The sequence below is a fragment of the Phyllobates terribilis genome, unplaced genomic scaffold (assembly GCF_046119375.1).
Source record: "Phyllobates terribilis strain yellow unplaced genomic scaffold, ASM4611937v1 Scaffold_8__6_contigs__length_399053987, whole genome shotgun sequence".
Taxonomy (NCBI): Eukaryota; Metazoa; Chordata; class Amphibia; order Anura; family Dendrobatidae; genus Phyllobates; species Phyllobates terribilis.
Genome location: NW_027362768.1, coordinates 158820061 through 158845519, shown reverse-complemented (window position 1 = coordinate 158845519; position 25459 = coordinate 158820061). Strand labels below are relative to the sequence as shown.

General features: G+C 47.3%; 2 protein-coding genes across 3 annotated transcripts in view; one reads left to right on the top strand and one right to left on the bottom strand.

The window, feature by feature from the left end:
• Positions 1-5326, top strand: part of CCDC17 (coiled-coil domain containing 17) — a 71217-nt gene extending 65891 nt beyond the window's left edge. The window contains exons 26-32 of one of the 2 annotated variants that reach the window (XM_073643604.1): positions 547-724; positions 844-1026; positions 3556-3801; positions 4505-4573; positions 4741-4824; positions 4888-5028; positions 5201-5326. In XM_073643604.1, the coding sequence (XP_073499705.1) occupies positions 547-724; positions 844-1026; positions 3556-3801; positions 4505-4573; positions 4741-4824; positions 4888-5028; positions 5201-5269 (970 nt within the window). In that variant the 3' untranslated portion in view covers positions 5270-5326. Of the gene's footprint in view, positions 1-546; positions 725-843; positions 1038-3555; positions 3802-4504; positions 4574-4740; positions 4825-4887; positions 5029-5200 lie in introns of those variants that run through there. The other variant, XM_073643605.1, reaches the window with a different exon arrangement.
• A 10726-nt stretch (positions 5327-16052) lies between these two features.
• On the bottom strand, positions 16053-24436 carry NASP (nuclear autoantigenic sperm protein). The gene is made up of 16 exons (XM_073643603.1): positions 24239-24436; positions 22553-22600; positions 22365-22475; positions 20203-20283; positions 20013-20119; positions 18828-19421; positions 18516-18794; positions 18278-18321; positions 17999-18078; positions 17688-17761; positions 17419-17607; positions 17165-17322; positions 16634-16684; positions 16477-16557; positions 16269-16388; positions 16053-16184 (listed from the first exon to the last, which is right to left on the bottom strand). The coding sequence occupies exons 1-16, from the start codon at positions 24277-24279 to the stop codon at positions 16134-16136; spliced, it is 2109 nt and encodes a 702-aa protein (XP_073499704.1). The 5' UTR covers positions 24280-24436; the 3' UTR covers positions 16053-16133.
• Positions 24437-25459: the final 1023 nt, after the last annotated feature.

The window sequence follows — 25459 nt, the reverse complement described above, 5'->3', positions numbered from 1 at the left end:
AGAGGCTGTAACTCAGTATCAGTACAGGTTCAGTAATGTAATGTATGTACACAGTGACTGTACCAGTAGAATAGTGAGTGCAGCTCTGCAGTATAATGCAAGATGTAACTCAGGATCAGTACAGGATCAGTAATGTAATGTATGTACACAGTGACTGTACCAGCAGAATGATGAGTGCAGCTCTGGAGTATAATACAGGATGTAACTCAGGATCAGTACAGGATCAGTAATGTAATGTATGTACACAGTGACTGCACCAGCAGAATAGTGAGTGCAGCTCTGGAGTATAATACAAGATCAGTACTGGATGATAAGTTTGGCACACCCTCTGCTGTCCGCACGCCATGAACAGACTTAGCTTTGTGCTTTAAATTATTTAAGTTTAGTAAAAAGTCACAATTATTTTGGTACAGATATGGCGAGTCCCGGTATTTGCGAGTTTTCTATCTGAGAAATATGGAATAATTGTTTGGTAACGTTCCCCCAATAGTCGTATCTGATATCTGCTGCTGGTATCTCCATGTGCTGTCTGTTCGGTGTGTGCAGGTCGGTGGTCCAGGTCAGGGAGGTGATTCCTCTGCTCGCCGGCAGCTCCGCTCAGGGTCTGGTGACAGACGAGCTCCTTATTGATTGGGTGAATAAGACTTTTGCGGGGATTACGGAAGTCCCCCGACCCTTCCAGCTGTGCTGCGTCTCCCCCTACCTTGTCACATCAGGACTAAAGGTGCGATCTCACAAGTGATGAATCTATACAAAACGCTACAGTCTCTTACAATATGGGTTGTGTTGTAATGACCAGAGTGCAAAAAACAAATCCTCCTGTCTGTTTACCCATCTCTCCAGGTCTCAGTAGACGCAGCCCGGAATTTACCATGGTTGGGTTTCACCTTTGCGCACATTTGCTTAAACCCACCGGCAGCGGGTTATTACGGGCACCCCTGGATGCGGTACGACCGCGCCACCACCGTGCACGACATCGATCTGAGTAGTGATCAGAGTTGTCCGGTGTGGAAAGATGGATTCATGGTGAGTTGGATGTAAGTTCTGCTCAGCTGTGAAGTTACATCCGGTTATCCACCGCCCTGCAAATCTGCAATAAACCTGCGCCCTAGTGCCCTATAGAAAATTCTGCTTTCTCAGTGTCCTGCAGATCAGCCATAATCCTTCTCTCCATATCCCATGCAAATCTTCCACCATCCTGCTAGTTCAATGCCCTGTAGATCCACCATCATCCCGCTATCCCTGTGCCCTGTAGATCCGCCATCTTCCTCGGTATCCGTGCCCTGTAGATCCGCCATCATCCTCCGCTATCCCTGTGCCCTGTAGATCCGCCATCATCCCGCTATCCCTGTGCCCTGTAGATCCGCCATCATCCTGCTATCCCTGTGCCCTGTAGATCCGCCATCTTCCTTGATATCCCTGTGCCCTGTAGATCCACCATCTTCCTTGATATCCCTGTGCCCTATAGAGCTGCCGTCATCCCTGCTATACTTGTGCCCTGTAGATCCGCCATCATCCCGCTATCCCCGTGCCCTGTAGAGCCGCCATCATCCCCGCTAACCCTGTGCCCTGTAGATCCGCCATTTTCCCCGATATCCCTGTGCCCTGTAGAGCCGCCATCATCCCCCGCTATCCCTGTGCCCTGTAGATCCACCATCTTCTTCGCTATCCCTGTGCCCTGTAGAGCCGCCATCTTCCTCGCTATCCCTGTGCCCTGTAGAGCCGCCATCATCCCCGCTATCCCTGTGCCCTGTAGATCTACCATTTTCCCCGATATCCCTGTGCCCTGTAGAGCCGCCATCATCCCCCGCTATCCCTGTGCCCTGTAGATCCGCCATCTTCTTCGCTATCCCTGTGCCCTGTAGAGCCGCCATCTTCCTCGCTATCCCTGTGCCCTGTAGAGCCGCCATCATCCCCGCTATCCCTGTGCCCTCTAGATCTGCCATCATCCCCGCTATCCCCGTGCCCTGTAGAGCCGCCATCTTCCTCGCTATCCCTGTGCCCTGTAGAGCCGCCATCATCCCCGCTATCCCTGTGCCCTGTAGATCTGCCATCATCCCCGCTATCCCTGTGCCCTCTAGATCTGCCATCATCCCCGCTATCCCTGTAGAGCCGCCATCTTCCCCGCTATCCCTGTGCCCTGTAGAGCCGTCATCATCCCCGCTATCCCTGTGCCCTGTAGATCCGCCATTTTCCCCGATATCCCTGTGCCCTGTAGAGCCGCCATCATCCCCCGCTATCCCTGTGCCCTGTAGATCCGCCATCTTCTTCGCTATCCCTGTGCCCTGTAGAGCCGCCATCTTCCTCGCTATCCCTGTGCCCTTTAGAGCCGCCATCATCCCCGCTATCCCTGTGCCCTGTAGATCTGCCATCATCCCTGCTATCCCTGTGCCCTCTAGATCTGCCATCATCCCCGCTATCCCCGTGCCCTGTAGAGCCGCCATCTTCCTCGCTATCCCTGTGCCCTGTAGAGCCGCCATCATCCCCGCTATCCCTGTGCCCTGTAGATCTGCCATCATCCCCGCTATCCCTGTGCCCTGTAGATCCGCCATCATCCCCGCTATCCCTGTAGAGCCGCCATCTTCCCCGCTATCCCTGTGCCCTGTAGAGCCGCCATCATCCCCCGCTATCCCTGTGCCCTGTAGAGCTGCCATCATCCCCGCTATCCCTGTGCCCTGTAGAGCTGCCATCATCCCCGCTATCCCTGTGCCCTGTAGAGCCGCCATCATCCCGCTATCCCTGTGCCCTGTAGAGCCGCCATCATCCCCGCTATCCCTGTGCCCTGTAGAGCCGCCATCTTCCTCGCTATCCATGTGCCCTGTAGATCTGCCATCTTCCCCGCTATCCCTGTGCCCTGTAGATCCGCCATCTTCCTCGCTATCCATGTGCCCTGTAGATCTGCCATCTTCCTCGCTATCCCTGTGCCCTGTAGATCCGCCATCATCCCCCGCTATATCTGTGCCCTGTAGATCCGCCATCATCCCCCGCTATATCTGTGCCCTGTAGATCCGCCATCTTCCTCGCTATCCCTGTGCCCTGTAGATCCGCCATCATCCCCCGCTATATCTGTGCCCTGTAGATCCGCCATCATCCCCCGCTATCCCTGTGCCCTGTAGATCCGCCATCATCCCCCGCTATATCTGTGCCCTGTAGATCCGCCATCTTCCTCGCTATCCTTGTGCCCTGTAGATCTGCCATCTTCCTCGCTATCCCTGTGCCCTGTAGATCCGCCATCTTCCTCGCTATCCCTGTGCCCTGTAGAGCCGCCATCATCCCCCGCTATATCTGTGCCCTGTAGATCCGCCATCTTCCGCGCTATCCTTGTGCCCTGTAGATCCGCCATCTTCCTCGCTATCCCTGTGCCCTGTAGATCCGCCATCTTCCTCGCTATCCCTGTGCCCTGTAGATCCGCCATCTTCCTCGCTATCCCTGTGCCCTGTAGATCCGCCATCTTCCTCGCTATCCCTTCATTCTACCTCCCTTATAGCCTAGCTCCCGGACATGCTGGGTCCATATTTGCAGTAATCTAACCCTCGTTGTTGTCTCATCACGTAGACCTTCACCCGCAGAATATTCCAGAAACATCTGACCATCATAATCCATCTGCATGAGATTGTGACACAAGAATCAGAGGCGATAAGCCCAGATTCTGAACAGACCCGGCCTGAATTATCATCGCAGGGATCAGTACCAGCGTTCAGACCGGAGGCACAGGCATGGACAGCACTGGGGGTCTTCTACAGAACTTACTGTAACCTGGGGGTGTACCAGCTGCCCCTGTACCAAGGAGCCCCCAGTCAGGTAACCACAACCCTTCTGATTAGTATGTTCAGCCACTGAGTAATGCTTCCTCTCATCCGCACAACTCACCAAAGAAAATCTCCCACAATCTCCGAGCCACGGACTTGTGTGTAATCAAATCACCATCTGCATCCTGTCAGAATAGTAACACTTTATGAATATACTATGTGATCAGACAGATACTTGATGTGGTCAGGGACCCCTTTATTAGAGAATTGTGTCAGTTCATAAAGCAACGTCACGTGTGCTCCCAGATAAGGGGAAAGTATCATAAGGACGAGACAAGGGCCTCACGTTAATGGTTGATGCTCAAGTAGGGTCTCATCCCGTAATGAAGCAATGTTGAAACCCTTGGCACGCATAGAAAGTTGTAAAGTAGAGCGTTTTACAGGTGCACGCCACAGTTAATGCATTACGTCTCCATCAGACCACAGATTTCCATAGAGATTGAGAAAAAGACGGAGCCACGGAGATGCCTCGCTAGACATAAGGAGCTTCGCTCTGCCATAGATGGAGATTGAGGAGAAAAAGGCAATCTGTGCATCTGATGAAGGTCCATGGTGTGATCGAAACGTAATGCATTAACTGTGGATCGCACCTGTAATTAAACGCTCTAGTTTGCAACCTTCTATGAGTATCAAATTTTTCAATATCAGCATCACACAGATCAGCTATTACTAATGTGTGACCTCTCCCTCCTTAGACTGCGTTACGCTCCCTGCGGTCAGGAAGTTGTAGAGAAAAATTGCAGGAGTTGGAAGAGAAAAACACGGTAAGGAAAGCTCCCGAGGCCGAGGGGCACGGACTGCGACACGGGGGTTGGTTTCATAATAATAAAGAAAAAAAGGTGACAGATTGCGAGACCATAATATGGTAAGGTGCTGTTAATCTGCCAGTTACATAGTAGCAGACTATAAGAAGCCATATTGCCCCTTACAGATTGTCAGGTTAGCGGCGGCGTCTGTCATTGTGCGGATCGCAGATGGTCGACGCCAGGAGGAGGTGACAGCCTACAATCCGCAGGTAAGTACAGAGGACACTGCGAATCACACAGTGACAGACTTCTGACGCTGTGCACTCCTATAGGATGTAAACCTGACGTATATACCGGAGGCCGCCATCACCTCATACACCGCACAGCCGAGCGGGAGGAAGGTAGCAGAGCTCGGCCCAGGAACGCAGCGGCCGGAAACGTTCAAGAGTCTCCTAGTCAGCTGGTACCGAAAGGTAAGAGGAGTGCAGAGAGAAACGCTCAGCCTGTATCATGCCGTATCTAAGCCTGCTATTATCCGATCATGTGTGATACATGCATGCTGGGGCTTGTAGTGCGGTGTGGATCTGCAATGTTATACATGGGTATTGCAGAATAGATCACCATTGACTTGTAATCTCATTTCAGTATGTGATGTCTCATCCCCAAGCCGCCACAGATCAGTCGACTCTGCAGGACCCCAAAGCGAACCACTAACCCCCCGAACAGCAACTGTCTCCATTATTGTTCAAAGTGTTAGAGAATCGCTTGGACTGAAATCTCACTATAATGTTAGATTATGAGGATTTTACGCCATTATAAATATCTGATTATAGATTTCTAAAGGGACAATTGTTCTTCATAATCTCAACCATCGCCTGTGACTACAGATTACTCTGACCAGTATTGGCCCTTCACCTGCATTGTTTATTAGGGTTTGTGTTTTATTAGAGCGCCTTCATCTGGCTCAGTAGTGATGCTGCACCTTTACTATTTATATAGAGACAAGTTATCACTTCATATTCTACAGATTGCAGCAAAAGGCTGATAGCATTTTTACTGCATTTCGGCGTTTTTTTCGCCGCGGAAACGCTGCAAAAATGTTTGTTAATCGGTCTGCCAGCTATTGCAATGGTAATCCTGATGTGCGGAGCACATGATGCGGGAATTTCCACTCAGGATTACCATTGCGGTAAAAACCAAAGCATGACCATTGTTCGGGCGTTTCCGCTGCGAATTCCCGCCCATTGACTTGAACTGAACTGCAGGTATACTGTCTATACCTGCGGATTTGCTGCGTTTCAATTAAACCCAATATGCGCGAATTCGCGGCGGAGACGCGGTGCGTGTGGTACCCGGGTCGGGGGAGGACTACTACTCCTCTCATCCAGCTGGGGTGGGAGAGGGTGTGGGGGGTTGAGTAGTAGTCTGCTCTGCCGAGCCAGCGTTAAAAAAAAACAATTTAAAAATAAAAATTAAAAAAAAAAACTTATACTCACCAATCCGGCGGCCCCCTGGTGCTCGGTCCAGGCGGTGCTCTCCTCCTGGCGGCTCACTCCCAGCAGTGTACTGTGCTGCCGGGACCTGCGATCACGTGAGCGAACAGCTGATCGCTCATGTGACCTCACCTTGGGAACATTCTCAAGAATGTTCCCATGGTGTTGAACTCACCGGAGCTGATCTTCAGCTGATGAACCCCAGTGACCTCCTGCAGCAGCATGTATACTGACAGGATTGATTTTACACCCCTGTCAGTATACATTGCTGTGATCCGGATCGCCGAGGGACAATTGTTGGTGGTAATCGTGGACTGCGTCGTTGACGGCGGACAGGTGAGGGATATGGTTGGTTTTTTTTGCTTTTTTTTTCAGAAGATCGATGGCTTTGTGGACAGAGTGCAATAAAAAAAATTAAAACTGTTTTTTTTATTTCATTAAAATAATTTATTCTGGCCGTGCATTTAATGAAAAGGCGACGATAACTTTACTATGTGGTTAGTAATGGGGGCATCTTATAGACGCCCTCCATTACTAACCTGGGCTTCACATCAGCCGCCAATACAAGGCTGATGTGAACCCCAACCCCTTTCGCCACCGCTACAGGGCAGTGGGAAGAGCGGAAGCTAAGAGCCAGATTTGGCACATCTTATGGATGTGCCATTTCTGGGACTGCTGAGGGGTGATATTAATAGCCGCGGAGGGGGCTAGTATCCATGGCCCCGTCCCTGGCTAATAATATCAGCCCGCAGCTGTCCGTTTAGCCTTTTCTGGTTAGATTTTATAGGGGAACACCACGTCAGTTTTTTTCTGGGGTCCCCCTGTAATCTAGCCAGTAAAAGCTAAACAAACAGCTGTGAGCTGATATTAATAGCCAGGGAACATTTTTGGCTAATGGCTCCTTCCCCGGCTACTAATATCAGCCCCCAGCGGTCGGCTTTCCCTCTGCTGGTTATAAAAATAACGCGGGAGCCCACGCCATTTATTTTTAAACTTTAGGCTTTGTGCCCACGATCCGGACGTAGCAGCGCTTTGGACGCATATTTTTTGTGTCAAAAACATTGCATTCTATTGAACGCAAGTAAATCCACATGTGTTCACTGAACCATGTTGATTTACCGCAGTCAATACATACTAGTGGTCAAATTTCTGTTGCGGAGACTAGCAACTCCACAAGAGAATATGACATGCTGCGGTCCTGAAAGACGCGCCGCATGGCAGTGTCCACAGGTGATTCACAGCCTTTGATGCGCACATAGTGGACATGGGATTTCTAGAGATCCCATCCACTATGCTGTAACATCTGGACACTGTAGGTTTGGTGTTGTATAATCACGCAGCGTCAAACCTGCAGCGGCCCCTGACCGTGGCCACGTACCCAAACTCACCCGTAGAATGTCAATTCCTGTACCGGACACGCTAGTCTCCACTGCAGATTCTGACTGATTGAAGTGTCATATGCGGTGGATTCACATGTACCGACAACAAAAGTACGACATTAGAACGCCGCGTTTTGGACGCAGCAAAAATGCGCTGTTTCCAAAGCGCTGCTTGTTGCTGTTCATGGGACGTAGCAGCTAATAAAACAGCTATGAGCTGTTAATGGCCACGGACCATGTTTGCAAATGGCACGTTCCTAGGCTAAAAATAGCAGCTCACAGCTGTTGCATAAATTACATGAATGGGAATACTAATAAGATTGGGTGAATGGGATCAGCTGACACCTAGCTCTTTTGTTTGGTGATGACAAGGTATCAGACCCTTTCATGGCCAAACCTAATTAAAGATAAAGTAAAGCGTTAAATAAACACACAGAGCAAACACTTTATTTGAAATACAACAGACATTCTTTAATCATTTAACCAATATACTCAGCCCAGTTCTGAAGGTAATCCAAGGGTTTAAGCAATGTCCCAAATAATTTTTAAGCTCCAAAAAGCATTCATTTATGTACAAAAACGCTTCAAAACCACAGATTTCAGCTTCAAATTCTGATTGTGCGCACATAGCCTTACAGTAAATCTCCATTATCAATTTCCTCAAAGTGTTCAGAGTATGTAAAGCTGCTCCTAATGCCAGTATAATAATACAGATTCTCATTGTGAAGGTAGTATGTTTGCTGCAAAAATATGCACAGATTTACTACTAACAGCTCAGTTATACCCACCTTCCCTGGTGCTCAATGGTAATGGAAGCCTGGGCCTAAAGCCATCGAGGACAGACTGACATTCTGCAGGAAGCACAGTGACAGCGGTGGTCTATGAAGCCCCCTTCAGACTGTTTGGAAGAGTAATACAAAGAAAAGGTGAGCACTAGCACGAATCCTGTGTCATCCAATATTAAAGCAGCCTTTGATTATTCATTTGTGGGGCTCACTCACAATTTTACCTAAGAGCAAGGCCATGAATAAAAGTAATTTAAATGACCAAGAGCAACGATCCAGGAGCAATGTGGTGATGGTCTCCAACATGCTGGAAAGCATGAAACAAGGCAAAAGTGATACCCAAGCAGGTGAACCAAAAGAGTGACATTTTGGGTCCAAGGCCAGAAAACCCCCCAGATCTCAATCCACTTGAGAACCTGTACTTCTTCCTGAAAAAGCAGGTGGACAACTTGTGATCAGCTTTTCTTAGATTTTATCTACAGCTGTCAGGGTGAAGTCTTGAAAAATAAGGGAAATCAAATATTGTCTTTGCATAAACGTTATGCATTTGTCAATAAAAGTAACTTATGAAATTTTTTTAGTTGTACTATAGAAACATCAAGGTTACTTACCGGTAGCCGGTTTTTCCTGAACCCATGACAGCACACCTTGAGAGAGGGATCCGCCCCACCAAGGACAGGAAACCGTCTGAAATAAAAGGGCAGTACCTCTCCCTCACTTCAGTTGATTAGAGCATTGAGAGGGCCTCCAGAAAAGGTTAGACACATAACCAACACCTACTAATATATATATATATATATATATATATATATATATATATATATATATATATATATATATATATATATATATATATATATATATATATATATATAAATCACTCCAAACATAAAGTGCTCACCAGGGTGTGAGAAAAAGACAGGGGGGGGGGGGACTACGGGTGCTGTCATGGGTTCAGGAAAAACCGGCTACCAGTAAGTAACCTTGGTGTTTTCCCCTCACCCATGACAGCACACCTTGAGAGAATTTTCGAGAATATGAGCACCCTAGGGAGGGACCACCGCCTGAAGTACCCTTCTCCCAAAGGTGAGGTCAGAGGAGGATAGATCCAACCTATAGTGCTTGCAGAAGGTGGATGGTGCAGACCAAGTAGCAGCTTTACACATCTGGTCAATTGAGACGTCTGTTCTCTGCCCAGGAGGTTGCTACAGCTCTGGTGGAATGAGCTTTAATACCGTCCGTTGCCGGAACTCCTGTACATATGTAAGCTAGACAAATTGCCTCCCTAAGCCACCTAGAAATAGTTCCCTTTGACACCCCGTGACCTTTCCTACTCCCCTGAAAGGCCAGAAACAAGGAGTGGTCCTTCCTCCACTGACTAGTCATGTCTATGTACTGTAGTAATGCCCTTCTAACATCTAGATTGTGGAACCTAACCTCCCCGGGGTTTTTAAGGTTACTGCAGAATGAGGGAAGCACAATCTTCTGACTACAGTGGAATCTGGAAACTACTTTCGGAAGGTATGTTTGATCTGTACGTAGAACGACCCGGTCATCATCAATTTGGGGGGGGGGGGGGATCAACAGAAAGGGCCTGCAGGTCACTCACCCTATGGGCCGACGTTAGGGCCACTAGGAGAATGGTTTTGAGGGTGAGGAACTTTGGAGAGATAACCTGCAGGGGTTCAAATGGGTCACCAGAGAGTGGGTTTAAAACCAAATTCAGGTCGCAGGGAGGAACTCTAAGAGCCCGAACTGGCTTAGCTCTGGAACAGGATTTAATGAATCTAGAGACCCACCTGTTCCCCAGCCAGGTTACAATTATAGAGAGCCCCTAGAGCGGACACCTGAACTTTAAGTGTTTCCGTAGCTAACCCCAGGTCACATCCCTTCTGTAAAAACTCTAGGACATCTTTAATTGGAGGTTTATCCGACAGCGGGGAGTCTATAAAATCCAGGAATTTTCCCCAGATTCTGCTATAAATCTTAGTTGTTATGGGCTTCCTACTACCCAATAGGGTGGAAACTAGGCCCGGTGAAAACCCCCTATTACTCAGTAACATCCTCTCAAATTCCAAGCCGCCAGATGGAAACCTTTGGCTTGTGCATAAAACATCGGCACCTGGATGAGGTCTGACCTGCCAGCAGAACCCAGGGATCCGAGACCGACATTAGACGAAGCAGGGAGATCCAGAGTCTTTTTGGCCAAAAGGGGGCTATCAGAATTATCCTTGCCCCCTCCTCCCAAATTTTCCTCCCAACTACTGGGATCATTACTATCGGGGGGAAAAGCATAGGCCCTCCTGAACTTCCAGAGTATCTGGAGAGCGTCTACAGCATAGGGATTCTCAGTCCGATCTAGTGAACAGAATCTCTCCACCTTCCTGTTCGCCCTGGTGGCGAACAAATCTATGTCCGGTGACCCCATAGTTGGATAATCTGCTGGAAGACTAGACTGGAGAAAAGCTGTCACCTCCGATATAACTTTTGTCAACACTTGGTGCTATCGAGAGTCCAAAAGGTAGGCCAGTAAATTGGAAATGCCTCAATTCCCCTTGGATGAATAGGGCTACCCTTAGGTACTTCTGGTAGTCTGGATGGATTGGGATGTGATAATAGGCATCTTTTAGGTCGATAACTGCCATGAAACAATTGTGGTGTAGGAGTTTTACTGCCGAGTTCACTGATTCCATCTTGAAAGTCTGGTTCCCTATCAGCTGATTTAGACTTTTGAGGTTGATAATGGTCCTTAACGACCCATTTGGGTTTTTTTTTTTTATCACAAATAGGGGGGAATAAAATCCCCTTCTCCTTTGTGAATCCGGAACTTCGTGAAGGACCTGCTTGTTGACTAAATCTAGCACCTCCGACTCTAGGGCCATCTGCTCCTCCCTGGACTTCCTCCTGGAGGTGATCATGAAGGTTCGGTGGGGGACTTGACTGAAGCGTATCTTTAGGCCATTCTTTATGATACTCAACACCCAGGGATTTGAAGTAATGGCTTCACAAGCTGGGATAAAATGTGAAAGCCTTCCACCGATCTCTAGCCTGATGTCATTGAGAAGATTTTTTGGTACTGGAGGATGCCCCCCCCCCCCCTCCCTAAACATGTAACCAGAGTCTTTTTTAGATCTGGGCTCCCATCTTTTCCTTTCTCCAGGAAAGCGACCCCGGTTAAATCTTTTCCTCCGAAAGTAGAACCTTTTTGTGTCCCCCCGTGAAACCTCTCTTCCTGTCGCCAGCCTTCTCCAAAAGCTCATCCAGTTTTTGGCCAAACAAGAGTTTACCATCACAGGGAAGGGAATATAGTTTATGTTTAGACTGCAGGTCTCCTGGGCAACCCTTGAGCCACAGGGCTCGTCTGGCAGCGTTAGATAAGTTTGCAGACCTGGCAGAGAGTTTAACCGAATCCGTTGAGGAGTCAGCAAGGAACGCGGACGCTGCTTGTAGTAAAGGTAGATTGGAGAGGATTTTATCTCTGGATATCTTTTTATCCTTGAGCTTGTCTCCTAATTGTTGAAGCCACACCATGAGTCACCTAGCAGCACAAGTGGCTGCTACTGTTGGTTTCAGGCCCCCTGCCGCCGCTTCCCAGGTGTGACGTAGGAAGGAGTCCGCCTTTTTATCTAGAGCATCCTTTAGGCTGCGTTCACACATTGCGTATTTTCCTGCGTTTTTTTATGCTGCGTATTTTCCTTCTTTTTTTACCTGCGTTTTTTTACGCAGGTAAAAAAAGCACCTCCATTCACACACTGCGTAAAAAAGCGCAGCAAAAAATGCAGTGTGAAAAATGAAGGGTGACATGTGTACTGTCTGTGTCTATGTGTCCTGTGTGTACTGTGTGTCTGTGTCGTGTGTGTGTCCCTAGCAGTGTATGTACAGACTATGGATACTCACCTACCCGATGGATGAGAGACGCGTCTGCTCCGGTCCCGCGCTTGCAGCATCTGCCGTGAAGCGATCAGCAGACTGTCAGCTGACCGGAAGCCGGTTACAAGCCGGTTAGCTAACAGCTGATTGGCTCACCGGCAGATGCTGGAAGCGCGGGATTGGAGCGGACCGGACGCCTCTCCCCTGACATCGGGTAGGTGAGTATCCATCCTGCGCCTCCGTTAAAAGCGATGGAATTACGCAGTGTGTGAACACCGCTGCGTAATTCCATCGCTTATAATGGGCACAATAGAGAGAAAGCGCGGGACGCAGTTGCGTAAAGAATTGACATGCCAATTCTTGACGCAGCTGCGCTTTCCCACTGCGTAAAATTACACTGTGTCTGAACGGCAAAGTGAATTTCCCATTCACTATTGCTGGCAGACACAAAGCACATTGCGTATTTTCAAAAAGCGCGCGCAAAAAAGCGCACGAAAATACGCAATGTGTGAACACAGCCTTAGACTGCCCAAATCCTCCAGGGGTAGGGACGATTTTTTGGATGATCGGGCGACAGACCTGTCAACTTTCCTGTCCCAGGACCCAGAGACACTATCCTCAAAGGGGGTACCTCCTTTTAGAGGATGAGGGCAACACTCCCGATTTCTCAGGCTTCCTCCATTCCCGGTCTATAAGGGTCTGAATTTCAGGATTCACTGGAAAGGAGCGTTTTTTCCTCCAGACCTGCAAACAATGTCTTCCAGGGACCTGGCTGCCTTCTCCTCCCTCAACACCATGGTTGATCTGACAGCTCTGACCAACTTGTCCGTACCCTCAATAGGGAAACAGGGCCTACCACTGTCTGATGAAGAGGAGGATGATTCACTGAGGCATGGATCCTCCAACTGGGAGGATGAATCATAATCAGAGGAGAGATATCCTTATGGGATCTTTTTTTCCTCCCTTAAGTAAGCCTTTTAGGGAATCTTGAACTCTGTACGGATTATAGATCTCAAATTAGAAGCAAAATCCGGGGTGCTCTCCGCTATGGTTTGGTTAATACAGCTAGCACAAAGCTGTTTCTGCCAATCTATGGAAAGGGGGACTTGGCATAAGGCACAAACCCTGTGCTTCTGTTTGGCACTTCTCTTAGGTTTCTAAGGAATGAAGCACATAGCTTTCCATTACTATTAAGTGACATTCATGAAGATCACTCACCCCTGAAGTCACAAAAGGGTACTGGATTTGGAGGTTGTGGGCGGACATAAGATTAATCCCTTCTGGATGGCCCTGAAGCGTCCGACACCTTACTTCTCCTGCTGCCGCTATGGCTACTGGAGCGGCTGTCCGTGTGAGGTGTCCGACTGCTTCTTTTGCTGGCGTTGCTGAGGGAGGGGTCAGCTACTCCTGGCTGTCCTGGTTTGCTATAGCTGCTATACCACAAGCATGAGTATAGGTAGCGTTTACCAGGTCAACCCCCACCTAAAATAGGGCACATCCAGAACCTCCCCTCTTGACGCCCGTCGGCCTAGGTTCCAATAGCTGGCTGGCAAGTGGTTACAGGGTGCTGCTCCCAGCATGTGGCCAGCCAGGAGCCTGTGGCAGGGAGAGGACAGCGCAGTGGTCTGCAGGGAGCCAGAGCCCTTCTCACTGCCTGTGCATGCTCAGACACTGCTCCAGGGAACCGTGGACGGTGCTTCTGAAACCCGATGCACAGGCCGGCACCCGCTCTTCCACACCGGAACAAGCCCAGGTAAGTATGAAACATCTTCCAGACAGGTTCCCATCAAGGACAGGAAACCAACTGAAGTGAGGGAGAGGTACTGCCCTTTTATTTCAGATGGCTTCCTGTCTTTGGTGGGGTGGATCCCTCAAGGTGTGCCGTCATGGGGTGAGGGGAAAATAAAGTACTCATTCAGAAGAGTAAGGGTATGGGCCCAGACGCAGCAGAAGAGCTGCATGTGGCTTACTCATTTTATGCAAATGAGTGGCACCATTTTTTTTCCACATGTGGACTTTGCTCAGACTTTACCTCTGTGGGGGGAAAGCCCACATGCGGACCTGCAAGAGAAATTGACATGCTGCGGTCTGGAAAGACGTGCCACATGTTAGTTTCTGTGGGTGAGCCAAAGATGCACAGTGGACATGGGATTTCTACAAATCTCACCCACTATGCTGCAACATCTGGCCGCCGCATAAGTCCGCAGCAGCTCCGCATCATGGGCACACAGCCTTCGACACAAGATGTACTGAGCATCCCCCCAATTTGCAGCAAATGAGGAATACCTTGAGCCCATCTCCTATTAAGCAGTGGATAGTTTGAAATGCATGTGAAGAGCAATCACTGAGGACATTATGGTCAGAAGAATAGAAGGAACACAGCAAAGAGGACCAGCAGATAACTCTGGTGGACCCATCTAGGCTTGCACAAACTGGAAAAAAAAAAAAAGTTGCAATGGGTCGAAGTCAAGCTGAATGCCATTTTAAACAAAGATTGGAATACATGTGATAAAAAAAAATTTAATGGGCCATTAAACACTTTTCTTTAATGGTGTGCTGCCTTTAATTTTTTGGCAATATGGAAGGTTTGGGACCTCACTACTACATGTTAGTGATAAAGTCACTTCAGAATGAATATAAGCTGACAATTCCCTTTAACCCATGATATGTTGGCAGTCTGTCAGTCCTTAATGCAGGCTCAAAAGTGCAAGCAGAAAAAAAAAAAAAAAAAAAAAACACACCACGTTAGAAAAGAGGTAAAGTCTGCTTGTTGTCACAGAAGGGAAGTTGTCAGTATCCAAAGATTGACTGCAACCCTGATCTGATGGATAGTTGTACCCCTTGTAGTAGAATCCAGGACAGCTATGCTTTACACAGGACTGCCTAAAAGTTTTAATTCAATACAATTTCTCTGAAGACTGGGGTTTGTTTTTATGAAAACTTGATTAAATGCCATTTACCTTGTAGACAGGAACTGCACCATTCAGCAGTTTCTCTCAAGTGTGAATGTTTGTAGCTACATATCCTAAAAATCAAATCTATGGCGTTTCCCTGAAAACTTTACAAATGGAGGTTCTGGCTTATATTTTAAGTCATGTGATAAGGCTTGTTAACCCTAGAATGCATACCTGGGGCCTCGCAGGCCCGCCCTGTTAATTGTTTTCTATTTTCTGTAAGATTTCTTTAGTTAGAATTTTGAAACTCTAGGTATTCCTCAGGTATATAGATGTTTGTCATTTCCAGTTGGTCATTTATTTATTATTTGCACACGGGCCTAAAAAGCCCCAGGTATGTGAAAGTGTAGATTTTTATGGTCATGCGTTCTAGGGTTAAAGGGTCACTATTGACTTTTAGGATTGCTACTTCCTGTAGGTGGCGCTAGAGTTCTAGCTATCTTACTCTCTGAAGAGACAATTTGCACATTTCCCAGAGGAACATTGCAGCTTTAAGAGTCTGACATGCTCTCTGCAAGGAGAAATGTTACCCCTTAGAGCCAAAGAATTAAAAGAGGGGCATTTTACTTTGCACCAAAGTTAGCTCACCAGGAGAAGGTTTTATTGTTACCCTTGAATAAAAAATACAAATCACACAGTAGATAGCAGCCTGCCACCTCTGGACTCCTGCAGTTACAGAACCTCTAGTGACATGATCACAGGCCTGTGATTGAGGTCCTTCAGCTTTTAACGCTGAGTAGAAGTGCTGGGGGTCTGCCCTGGCCAATAGCCGAGTCCCCCCCATCCTAATGCCAGGCTTCCTGGTGAAGGCTTATATTTTAAGCACTTCTAAGATCATGTAACATGCTAGGTGTGTTTTTTGGGGCTGTTTGGTCTTGTAGTTCCACTTCATGTATTTTTTCTAGATGCCCCTGGACCTTTTAGCTTGGATGCATCTGCACTGTACAGTGTTAGGTGTACAAATAGCCATCACCCCAGAAGATGTGTGCAGACATCATAAGCCACTACAGACACCATTTTGTTTAACTCTTTATTTTGTTTTACAAAAAGATGCTCAAAACCAAAAGTGAATCTATATACAGTGTTATGAGGTATCATCATGCAGTGCTCTCCACTGCGGCCGTCTCCATGGGAGTCTGATTCTCTGCCTGCGGGTGAAGATAAAGGCCGGTTACTACATGACCCCAATATCATGGAGGCGACCTGGATGGCAGTCAGAGTCCTGCACCCACCTCGGCCTTCTCCACCTGCTCACTCGTGGGCACCACAGCATCGCCGTTGCTAGATCCATTCTCAACAGGCTCTGACTTGCACTTCTTGGCTTCTTTCACAGGACTTTCCTCAGGTTTCCTCTTCAGAATTAAGGCAATTAGTGCTCAGCCCCCCACGTTTACCACCACCCAGTGTCCACCAGCTCTACACGTGTATGGAAGCATTTACCTTCTTTCGTACGAGATGAGAAATGTCAGATACACAGTTGGTTACAGGTACGGTGCAGTCCCCGCTCTTCTCAGCTTCAGCCTGCAGAGACAGAGGCTCAGTCACAGGGAACAAGCTCTGACATTAGGCTATAGGGACAAGCCTAAACATTACTTACAGATGTGGATGCGCTGCCATTCTCTTTAGGAAAGCTTGATGATGTGCTGCCCTGTAAGACATATGGATGAATCCATTACACTGCCAAATACTGATTATTCACTCATTAACAATGGCAGTTTATACCAGGCTTGATGAGGGTCTTAGATTTAATGTGGGGAGGTAAGACTACATTTATAGAGAATTTGTATAGGTAGAGGACAATCCCTTCAAGAGCATATACTTCTCTTCAAAGGCTGAGATGCAAGAGTAATGGAACAATCACAGCTGTATAACTCAGATGGGTCCACACCGCAGTGCTCAGACTAACCTGACGCTGCACGGAAGCCGTCACTCGGGTGAGCCACGGCCAGTCCAGCTCTGCATCAGATCTAGGTTTATTTATATGGCCGTCTGACTCTTCACCAAGCATTAGCAATGAAAGTTTATTAGCTGCGCGCCACAACATCTATGCAGTGGGACAAGCCACATCTTAAGATCCTCCAACATTCACAGCTGCAGTCTCAGCCATGTCAGTGCAGTGACTACTAACCAGAGTCTCCTTAAGCACTTTGCCCGTGTCATCCATTGTTTTCAGTGCTTCTTTGGAATCTTCAATCTTTTCCTTAATATCAGGCAGGAGACCCTTCAATTCCTCCATTTCCTTCTGGGTCTCTTCCTTAGACTCTTCTGCAGCCTTCTCAAGCTGTTCTGTAATGACCCCAAAAAAAAAAAATTATCAGAGTTGCATTGTTATCTAAAGGGTTAATTCAAGGATGTATGATTTATGCCCTGTGATGTGCTCACCCATTTTCTTCTCTATCACAGCTATGGACTGGTTGAGGTGAGAGATGGCATCGTCGTGTTTGCCGCTATACTGATAGGCCAGCCCCAGCTGGTAGTGAGTCTCTGCAAGTAGTCGGTCATGTTCTACTAGATGCTCCTTCTGGATGGAGAGACACACCAAGAAGTCTTCCACAGCTTGGGTGTAGTTCTCTGGAGGAAGAGCGAACACCAGTGACCGATGCAATAAAAGGATCAGCTGGCTGCAGTAAAGCTTCAAGGAGATCACCCACCTGACTCAATGCTGACTTCTCCCAGCTTCAAATAAGCCTGAGCCGCCTTCAGCTGCGATTCCTTGTCCTCCTGCCTGTGGATGATAAAGGCATTTAGGTTAATTGTTAGTCACATACAACCCCTGACTCCAGTTGTACCACAACCCTTGGCATGTATACTGGGAATTGGTTATATGCACAACACTGGAGTCTTGTTAGATGACAGTGATCAGATCTAGACCTAAGGGGTCCAGTAGTGACCCCCAGAACTTCTAAAAGCACATCTATGAAGCCTGACAAATTGGTATCTGCACAACATGGAGTTACTTTACCTTTTAAATATGATCTTTGACAAATCCAGCATTTCCCAGGCCAGCTGCAGGTTATCAACTTCCTCTTCATTGTCATTTTCCTGGAAGAAATTAAAACTTTAATTTTTAACTCAATAAAACTTAAGCTTTTTTTAAAAAAAGTGTTTGAAGCTGGCAGATCTATGCTGACTTATCTGCACTGGAGTTGTAGAGCATCAACACTAATTACTTAATGCAGGATTTTTTTTTTTCTTAGTTTAAACCACAATGAGCACCTGCATCAGCCTGCAGCCCATTTACCTTCTCTTCTGTCTCTTCATTGTCATCAGATTCAGCATCTTCCTCTGTAAAATAAATAAGCATCAGTCTCAGTGTGTGGGGTGCAGAGTGAGGCATCATGCATGCAGTGTGCAGACAGCCATCGTGCCACCACCAGACTGGTACGACCGGTATCTCAGACTCAGGTGCAGGAACACTCCAGACCATCGCTGCCAGGTCACTAGACGAGTGCACCCAAATCTACTACAGCCCCTGTTACCTTCTGCCCCTTCCATAGGCTCTGCTTCGTCATCACATGCAGTTTGATCTTCCTCTACAGCAGTTGCTGAAGTTTCCTCCGGTTTAGCTGCAGCTTTAGAGTTCTCAGTGTCTTTGGGTTTATCCTCAGTCTTGTCCTCTGGCTTCTCAGACTTCTGGGCAGAGTCAGTCTCCACATCTTCAGACTTGTCCTTAGCAGCTTCAGTTGAGCCCTCAGCTTCTGATGAGACCTCTGGTTTGGCCTCTACTTCCATTTCTTTTTCCAACTCTGCAGCATCACCTTCAGCCTTCTCTTGAGTCCCTGCAGCATCACCTTCAGCCTTCTCTCGGGTCTCAGTTTCACCTTTCTCTTTGGTCCCTGAAGGGTCACTTTCAGCTTGGTTCTCTGTAGCCTTCTCTTGGGTATCAACAGCATCACCTTTAGCCTTGTCTTGGTTTTCTGCAGCTTCAACTTTCTCTTGGGTCTCAGCAGAGTCACCTTCAGCCTTGTCTTGGGTTCCTGCAGGTTCACTTTTCTCTTGGGTTTTGGTAGAGTCACCTTCAGCCTTGTCTTGGGTTCCTGCAGGTTCACTTTTCTCTTGGGTTTTGGTAGAGTCACCTTCAGCAACATCTTTCTCTTGGGTCTCTGTAGCATCACCATTAGTCTTTGCAGCATCAGCTTCTCCCTCGTCTTGGGTCTCTGCAGCATCACCATTTGCCTTTGCAATGTCACCCTCAGCTTCACCATTTGTCTTCACTGTGTCACCCTCAGCCTTGTCTTGGGTTTCTGGTGCTTCAGAGGATTTCTCACACTCCATCTCTTCAGTCTCAGGTTCTTTGGAGTCATCGCCGTTCTTTTTTTCAGATTTTTCTTCCTTTTCTGCCATGGCGTCATATACCTGCTCTCTTAACTCCTCCCTTTCTTTCTCTAGGGGGTTTGAGAAAAATCCCTCAGTTTTAGTGAGAGCCACGAGCATTAGATACACATCTTCAGTAACGTTACATCTTCTAACAGTGGTAAGTGATGGCTGAGGGACATTGTAGAGTCTGATCACTGCATGCAGTTGTACTACACTCTGCTTATTCACATCACTATTGGCAGGACTGAATATTGCAGCATAGGGTCACTGCACTATGGGCATCTCTAATGCTGAACCCATAAGACATCTCTATGGTAGACTGGGCAACAGTGAGACCACCAACAGGGTTGTTTTGTTGTCCAAGTCACTATGACTGGTGAGCAACTAAAACCAGGCAATACTCATACTATCTTATGCATTTACACCATCCACAGGGATGTCTAGTGGGTACTGGTGCTGACATAAAGTGGCCTAGGACTGTAGATGGGACACCCCTTAAGCCAAAAGCAAGCGAATAGCAGACTTCAGCTTTTGGCTGAAAGTGGAGGACTACCCGACTATGGCTGCCAGAAAATGCAGAGGCATTAGTGGGTAACAAAGCTCCAAGACACAAGCCAAGAGCTGAATTCCAAGAGGCATGCTTTTCTGGGGATACATACCATCAAGGTTTGAAGCACTGGGGACAACAGGGTCCTCCTTTTCAGAGTCTTCATCTTCCTCTTCTGGCATTCCCTCCAGAGCATTTCCTAGGACATTGCTCTCCATTCTGCATGTAAAATTTACAGATGGGTCAGAAGAGCTAAATTCCAGAGAAGAGAACCAGTTACCCTCTAGGTTATGCCTCCTTACCTTGCCATTTCCAGGAGCGTTGTGCCATAGAGGTAGAATGCATCTGCACACTGGTCGGCAGTCTCCCCATACTTCTTCCCACTAAGAACAGAAGGTCCCATTAGACAATGCACCTGACCAGCTGCCTTGCATTCACAGCAGGGAGAGGACCATTGGCAATCTAAGTGTAGCCCACATCCATTAACATTTTACATCTGAAGGCAAGAGGCACTGCCGACGATGGATGAGATCTGTCAGTAGCCATCATAGTCTAGTTACTATGCTATGAGTTATGATAACTGGCACTGGAAACCTTCAGACAATGTTCACATGTCGAGAAACACAAAAGCCCACATTAGGAGATTCAAAATAGAGTGGTATGGATAAATAACCACTCACCCCATATTATGTAGCCAACTTGAACAGAATATAATAAAACAGGATAAAGGCAAGTATAATGGCATACAAAAAGTCCATATATAAACAATAAGACAGTAAGGTGCTGACAAACAGATTCAAAGGCCAAAAAAATCAATAAGAGCAGAGTAAGAAATAATGTGACACTTAATGAATAGTGAGCACAAGTACCATAGTCCTGCACAATGACTCCATTGCTACAGTGTATATCAAATACGTAGTAAAGGTAACTCAACCCAAAGTATCGCACATAGCTAGGGACAGATGAGGGCCAATATCTGCCAGAAAGGGCTACCTCAAAGAATGTGACACTTAATATATGGGGAGCACATATACCATAGTCCTGCACAATTGCTCCATTTCTACAGTATATATCAAGTACATGGTAAAAGTAACTCACCCCAAGGTATCACACGTGGCTAGAGACAAGGGAGGGCCAGTGTGTCAGAAAAGATAGCCCTTTCTGGCAGATATTGGCCCTCATCTGTCCCTAGCCACGTGTGATACTTTAGGTTGAGTTACTTTTACCATGTACTTGATATATACTGTAGAAATGGAGCAATTGTGCAGGACTATGGTATATGTGCTCCCCATATATTAAGTGTCACATTCTTTGAGGTAGCCCTTTCTGGCAGATATTGGCCCTCATCTGTCCCTAGCTATGTGCGATACTTTGGGTTGAGTTACCTTTACTACGCATTTGATATACACTGTAGCAATGGAGTCATTGTGCAGGACTATGGTACTTGTGCTCACTATTCATTAAGTGTCACATTATTTCTTACTCTGCTCTCTTATTATTTTTGTCCTTTGGATCTGTTTGTCAGCACTTTACTGTTTTATTGTTTATATATGGACTTAATATGAAATTATAATAAACTTTTTGTATGCCATTATACTTGCCTTTCTCCTGTTTTATTATAATGTTCACACGTTGCACATTTAGAGGTGAGATTTTCCACATGCAACATCTTCCAGTACCAGCAAAGTGGATGCGTTAACTCAATTTCACCCACATGCAACTTCTGTGCAGAGTCCAAGCAGGGGTCTTAAAAGATCCTGAGTGCACAGATTAAACCTTTAGGCTGGAATTGTATTTTTTTTTTGCAGCCAAGACATAAGTGCATAAAATCTTTCAAGAACTAGCCATTTCCCATCCACAGCCATACAAGGACTTTGTGGGATAAGGTGTATTTTTTCAATGAAAACTCACTGTACCAAGCAATGCATTATAAAATAGTAAGTTAAGTAGTGTACATTATATGAGTGAACTGAAAACATGATTTTCAATTTCCCATAGGGAACTTGAGATAATCTGGTGCTACAGCATATGGTATAATAGATCAAAGAATTGCTGTATATAGTGAAAATTGCAGTCTCCATTACAGTCAGCACTGCTGAGCTTTACAGAAGGACTACAACAGCAGCAAAGGGCCAAAAGCTCCACTTAAAGGCTGCCGCCACCAGATTATCAGCAGCGATAAGACCTAAACTGGCTGCTGCTGTTAAATGCCATCTACTGCAGGTGGAGTACATTGTGCACCCCAAGCAGGCAGCAATGCAACTGGCTCCAACTGATGCATTATGGGATTGGTTAGAGATCAGACGCCATGTTAAATTCAAGATTTCAACCTACTTCTGAACCACAAAAGTGTGCAGATCCTCCATGGAAAGCCAGGAGTTTTCCTTTGGAGCTGCAAGTTGCAACCTCCTCAGTGAACAGGCAATAGTGCACATTACAACAGCCACCGCCAGTCTCCACTTACAGAATGCTACTGGCCTCCTGGAAGGCGTTGACGGCAGAGCGGATGTCCTTCATGACCAGATTCCTTTTGCCTACACCCATCAGCCTCTTCACTTCAGCGTCCGCATCATCCCTGTCAAGAAGAGACAGTCACTCACTGTACGTGATAGACACCAGGGTCCCACACCGATGCCAAATCACAGATCTTACCCATCAACTTGTTCTGCAGATGTTGAAGGCTCAGAAACTTCTTCCATCCTAAACAAAAAAAAAAAAGTTACCTCTAACATCACCAGGTCATCTTATAACTCCAAGGTGCATGTACTGAACCAGCAGTGATCAGTGCAGCAGGTTGTAACTGGCAAGGACTAGGATCAGCTGCTGGTGTCGCTGACAGCCGCCACTCACGTTCATGTGTAATCTCAGGTACAACTCATTTTATACAAAACAAATTCAATCTCAATACCCACAGCTGAGGGTTTGTTACAATTCTCTAAGCCAAGCACATCAGCATTTCTCACTACTGTATCTGTTTCTAGTTGGACACAAGTCCTCATCTGTGTCCTCCATGACACCAGTAGTGTTGCACACACAGATGTCCACTACAAAACCCACCCATTATATAATGAAAATGGTTTGCTGGGGACCATCAGGCCAGGCATGCAGCAGATCCACATCACTGCAGAAAGCCGATTGCATTTATCAAGACAGGAGGAGCTACAGGGGCCCCCGGATCAGCCTGCTTGTCCACTTAGGAGGCCCAGGCTGATTTTTTTAACAGTATACCTGACGCAACCGAAAGATGCTACTGCGCATGCGGCCATTTAAATTTCATATGGGTGGAGAAGTTACAAAGGCAGCATTTAAAATAGTAGACAGGTCACAGAGCATGGAGACCTGTCAGAGGCCAGAGAAAGGAATACATAATGAAAGCACCAGCTACAGCCCCTCACTAAAGTCCCACCCAGAGCAGGAGCATCTCATGGCAGATATGAAAAATCATAAAAGAACCACAGCGTGGATTTCAGCAAAGGTATCCTTTAACTCAGTGTAACAGCACCCACCTGACAGTGTATGGGTTACTGAGCACAATCCTGCTGACAGGTGCACTTCAAGATGTGCTGGAGAACAGAAGAGGATATGATACCAGGGAGGTGTAGCTACTACATGGGATGTGGGACCATGCATGTCTTTACAGGAGCTGACCAGCGGTGAACAAAACTGGTGCAACCTGTGCAGCTGCATAGGGGCCCAGATGTAAGGGGGTCCATTTATAAACCTAAAGCAGGAGCAATTTTGCATTTTTTGGAGGTCTTAGGCTGCAAAGGGCCCATATGTTGTTGTTGCACAGAGACCCTTGTCTGTGTGCCAGTACACCTGACCAACATACAGGTTGGGGTTCAGGCCCAAATTGTGCCTTGGGGCCTATGGCGCTCTAGTAACACCACTGAGTTCCAGGGCACTAGAAAGGAGGAGGACGAGCGAGGCCGCAGAGACCCCCCACATCACAGGACGAGGGTCCCTTCCCCCTCCACAGGAGGCACGCGGGCCGGGAGCGCAGACATTGGCGCCAACCCCGCTGCTTCTGTCACCTGGTCACACAAAGCAGAGCGCGCGAAGGTTCGAGCAGCCAATGAGGAGGCGAGCTGTCGGCGGGCCTGTCTACTGCAGCCAATAGGATAGCGAGGATCGGCTCTGTTGCCAGGAAAGCCCCGGGCCCCGCCCCTATCACTATGTAGCCCGGAATAAACGATAGAAACAAAAGACAGAACTACCGGCAACACCGGACTCTACGGAGCCTCGTCACCCAGTAGACACCTGCAGCCTTCCGTCCTCCATATGTCACCGTACGCCTCCCCACCACCCTCACACACTGATTCACCAAGCCCGCCTTACTTCTCTGCCTCGGTCGGCACTGTCGCTATCTTTTCGGCCATGATGACTGGAATCCGCTGCCTGAGCTCCGCCGACCACGACTGGAGGAGAGAAGATGGCAGATCGTATCCCCCGCGCCGGGAGCAGCTCTTATACCGCCTGCCCTTAGCCCCGCCCCGCCGTTACGTCCCCGCCCCCCGGCTTCCGATGACCTCTGACCTCTGATCAATTTCCCGCGCTCCTGGTTGTCTATTGTCTGCGGGTCACGTGACGCGCTGGCCGGAAGTGCCGGCTGCTCCTCGGTTCTCACTTCCTCACACTTCCCAGACTCTGCTTCCTGTCAGTGACAAGTAGACATCTTTGAGAATGAGCCTTTCCTGGAGATTTCTTCTTGCTTATTATTATTACTGGTGGGCAATAGCCCCCATTATATGAGGCTGGGGGGACATCGGCTACTCTTGCGCCATCGCAGGTGAATGGAGTCCTATTGTGACCTGCGACCGGTCACATAATATCCACCTGGTTCTGACTTTTTTGCGATTTCCTTGTCCCTAGGAGGACTACAAGGCCCAGACTGACCGCAGGGCTGTAACACCTGGTCTGGAGCCTCGCGGTTTAAAGTTTGGAGAAGTTTTTTTTTTTTCAAGCATAAAGGAATTAAGAATTACAATTTTGCTTCTTTTTCCACGTAAAAAATCAGTGACGTGTGCACCGCAGGCGTGTACTATACCGTATCAATGAGAAAATCACTGAGGATTTCCAGTCATTTCTCATGGAGATTTTAGGGCAAAATCTGCTCTATAATCCACGTCAAAAAGTCAGTGTAAGGCCACGTTCACACGTTCAGTATTTGGTCAGTATTATACATCAGTATTTGTAAGAAAAAACAGAAGAGGAACAATCGGAGGAAAAGTATAATAGAAACACGTCACCACTTCTGTATTTATCACCCACTCCTGGTTTTGGCTTGTAAATACTGATGGAAAATACTGACCAAATACTGAACGTGTGAACATGGACCACTAAATCTACATCAAATATTCTTTGATGTGGGTTTTGAAGGGGATCCAACTTGTAAATACACGTAAAAAAAAAGCTCCCAGAAGATCCAATTCCTCCTAAACATTGTAACATCTTCAGATGTGTCAGATTTCAGCATCTGGATTAGAATTCACAGACGGCGTCGGTTTTCTGGCGGTCGGAATATCACCGTGTTGTATCCAGTGATTCATGAGTCAAGTG

Coding starts and splice junctions, on each gene's coding strand:
- NASP (XM_073643603.1), bottom strand. CDS start 24,279: ATGGCCGAAAAGATAGCGACAGTGCCGACCGAGGCAGAGAA. Junction 17,762..17,998: donor TCAAAGATCATATTTAAAAG/GTAAAGTAACTC, acceptor TATCATCCACAG/GCAGGAGGACAAGGAATCGC. Junction 16,558..16,633: donor ATGGCAGCGCATCCACATCT/GTAAGTAATGTT, acceptor CTGTCTCTGCAG/GCTGAAGCTGAGAAGAGCGG.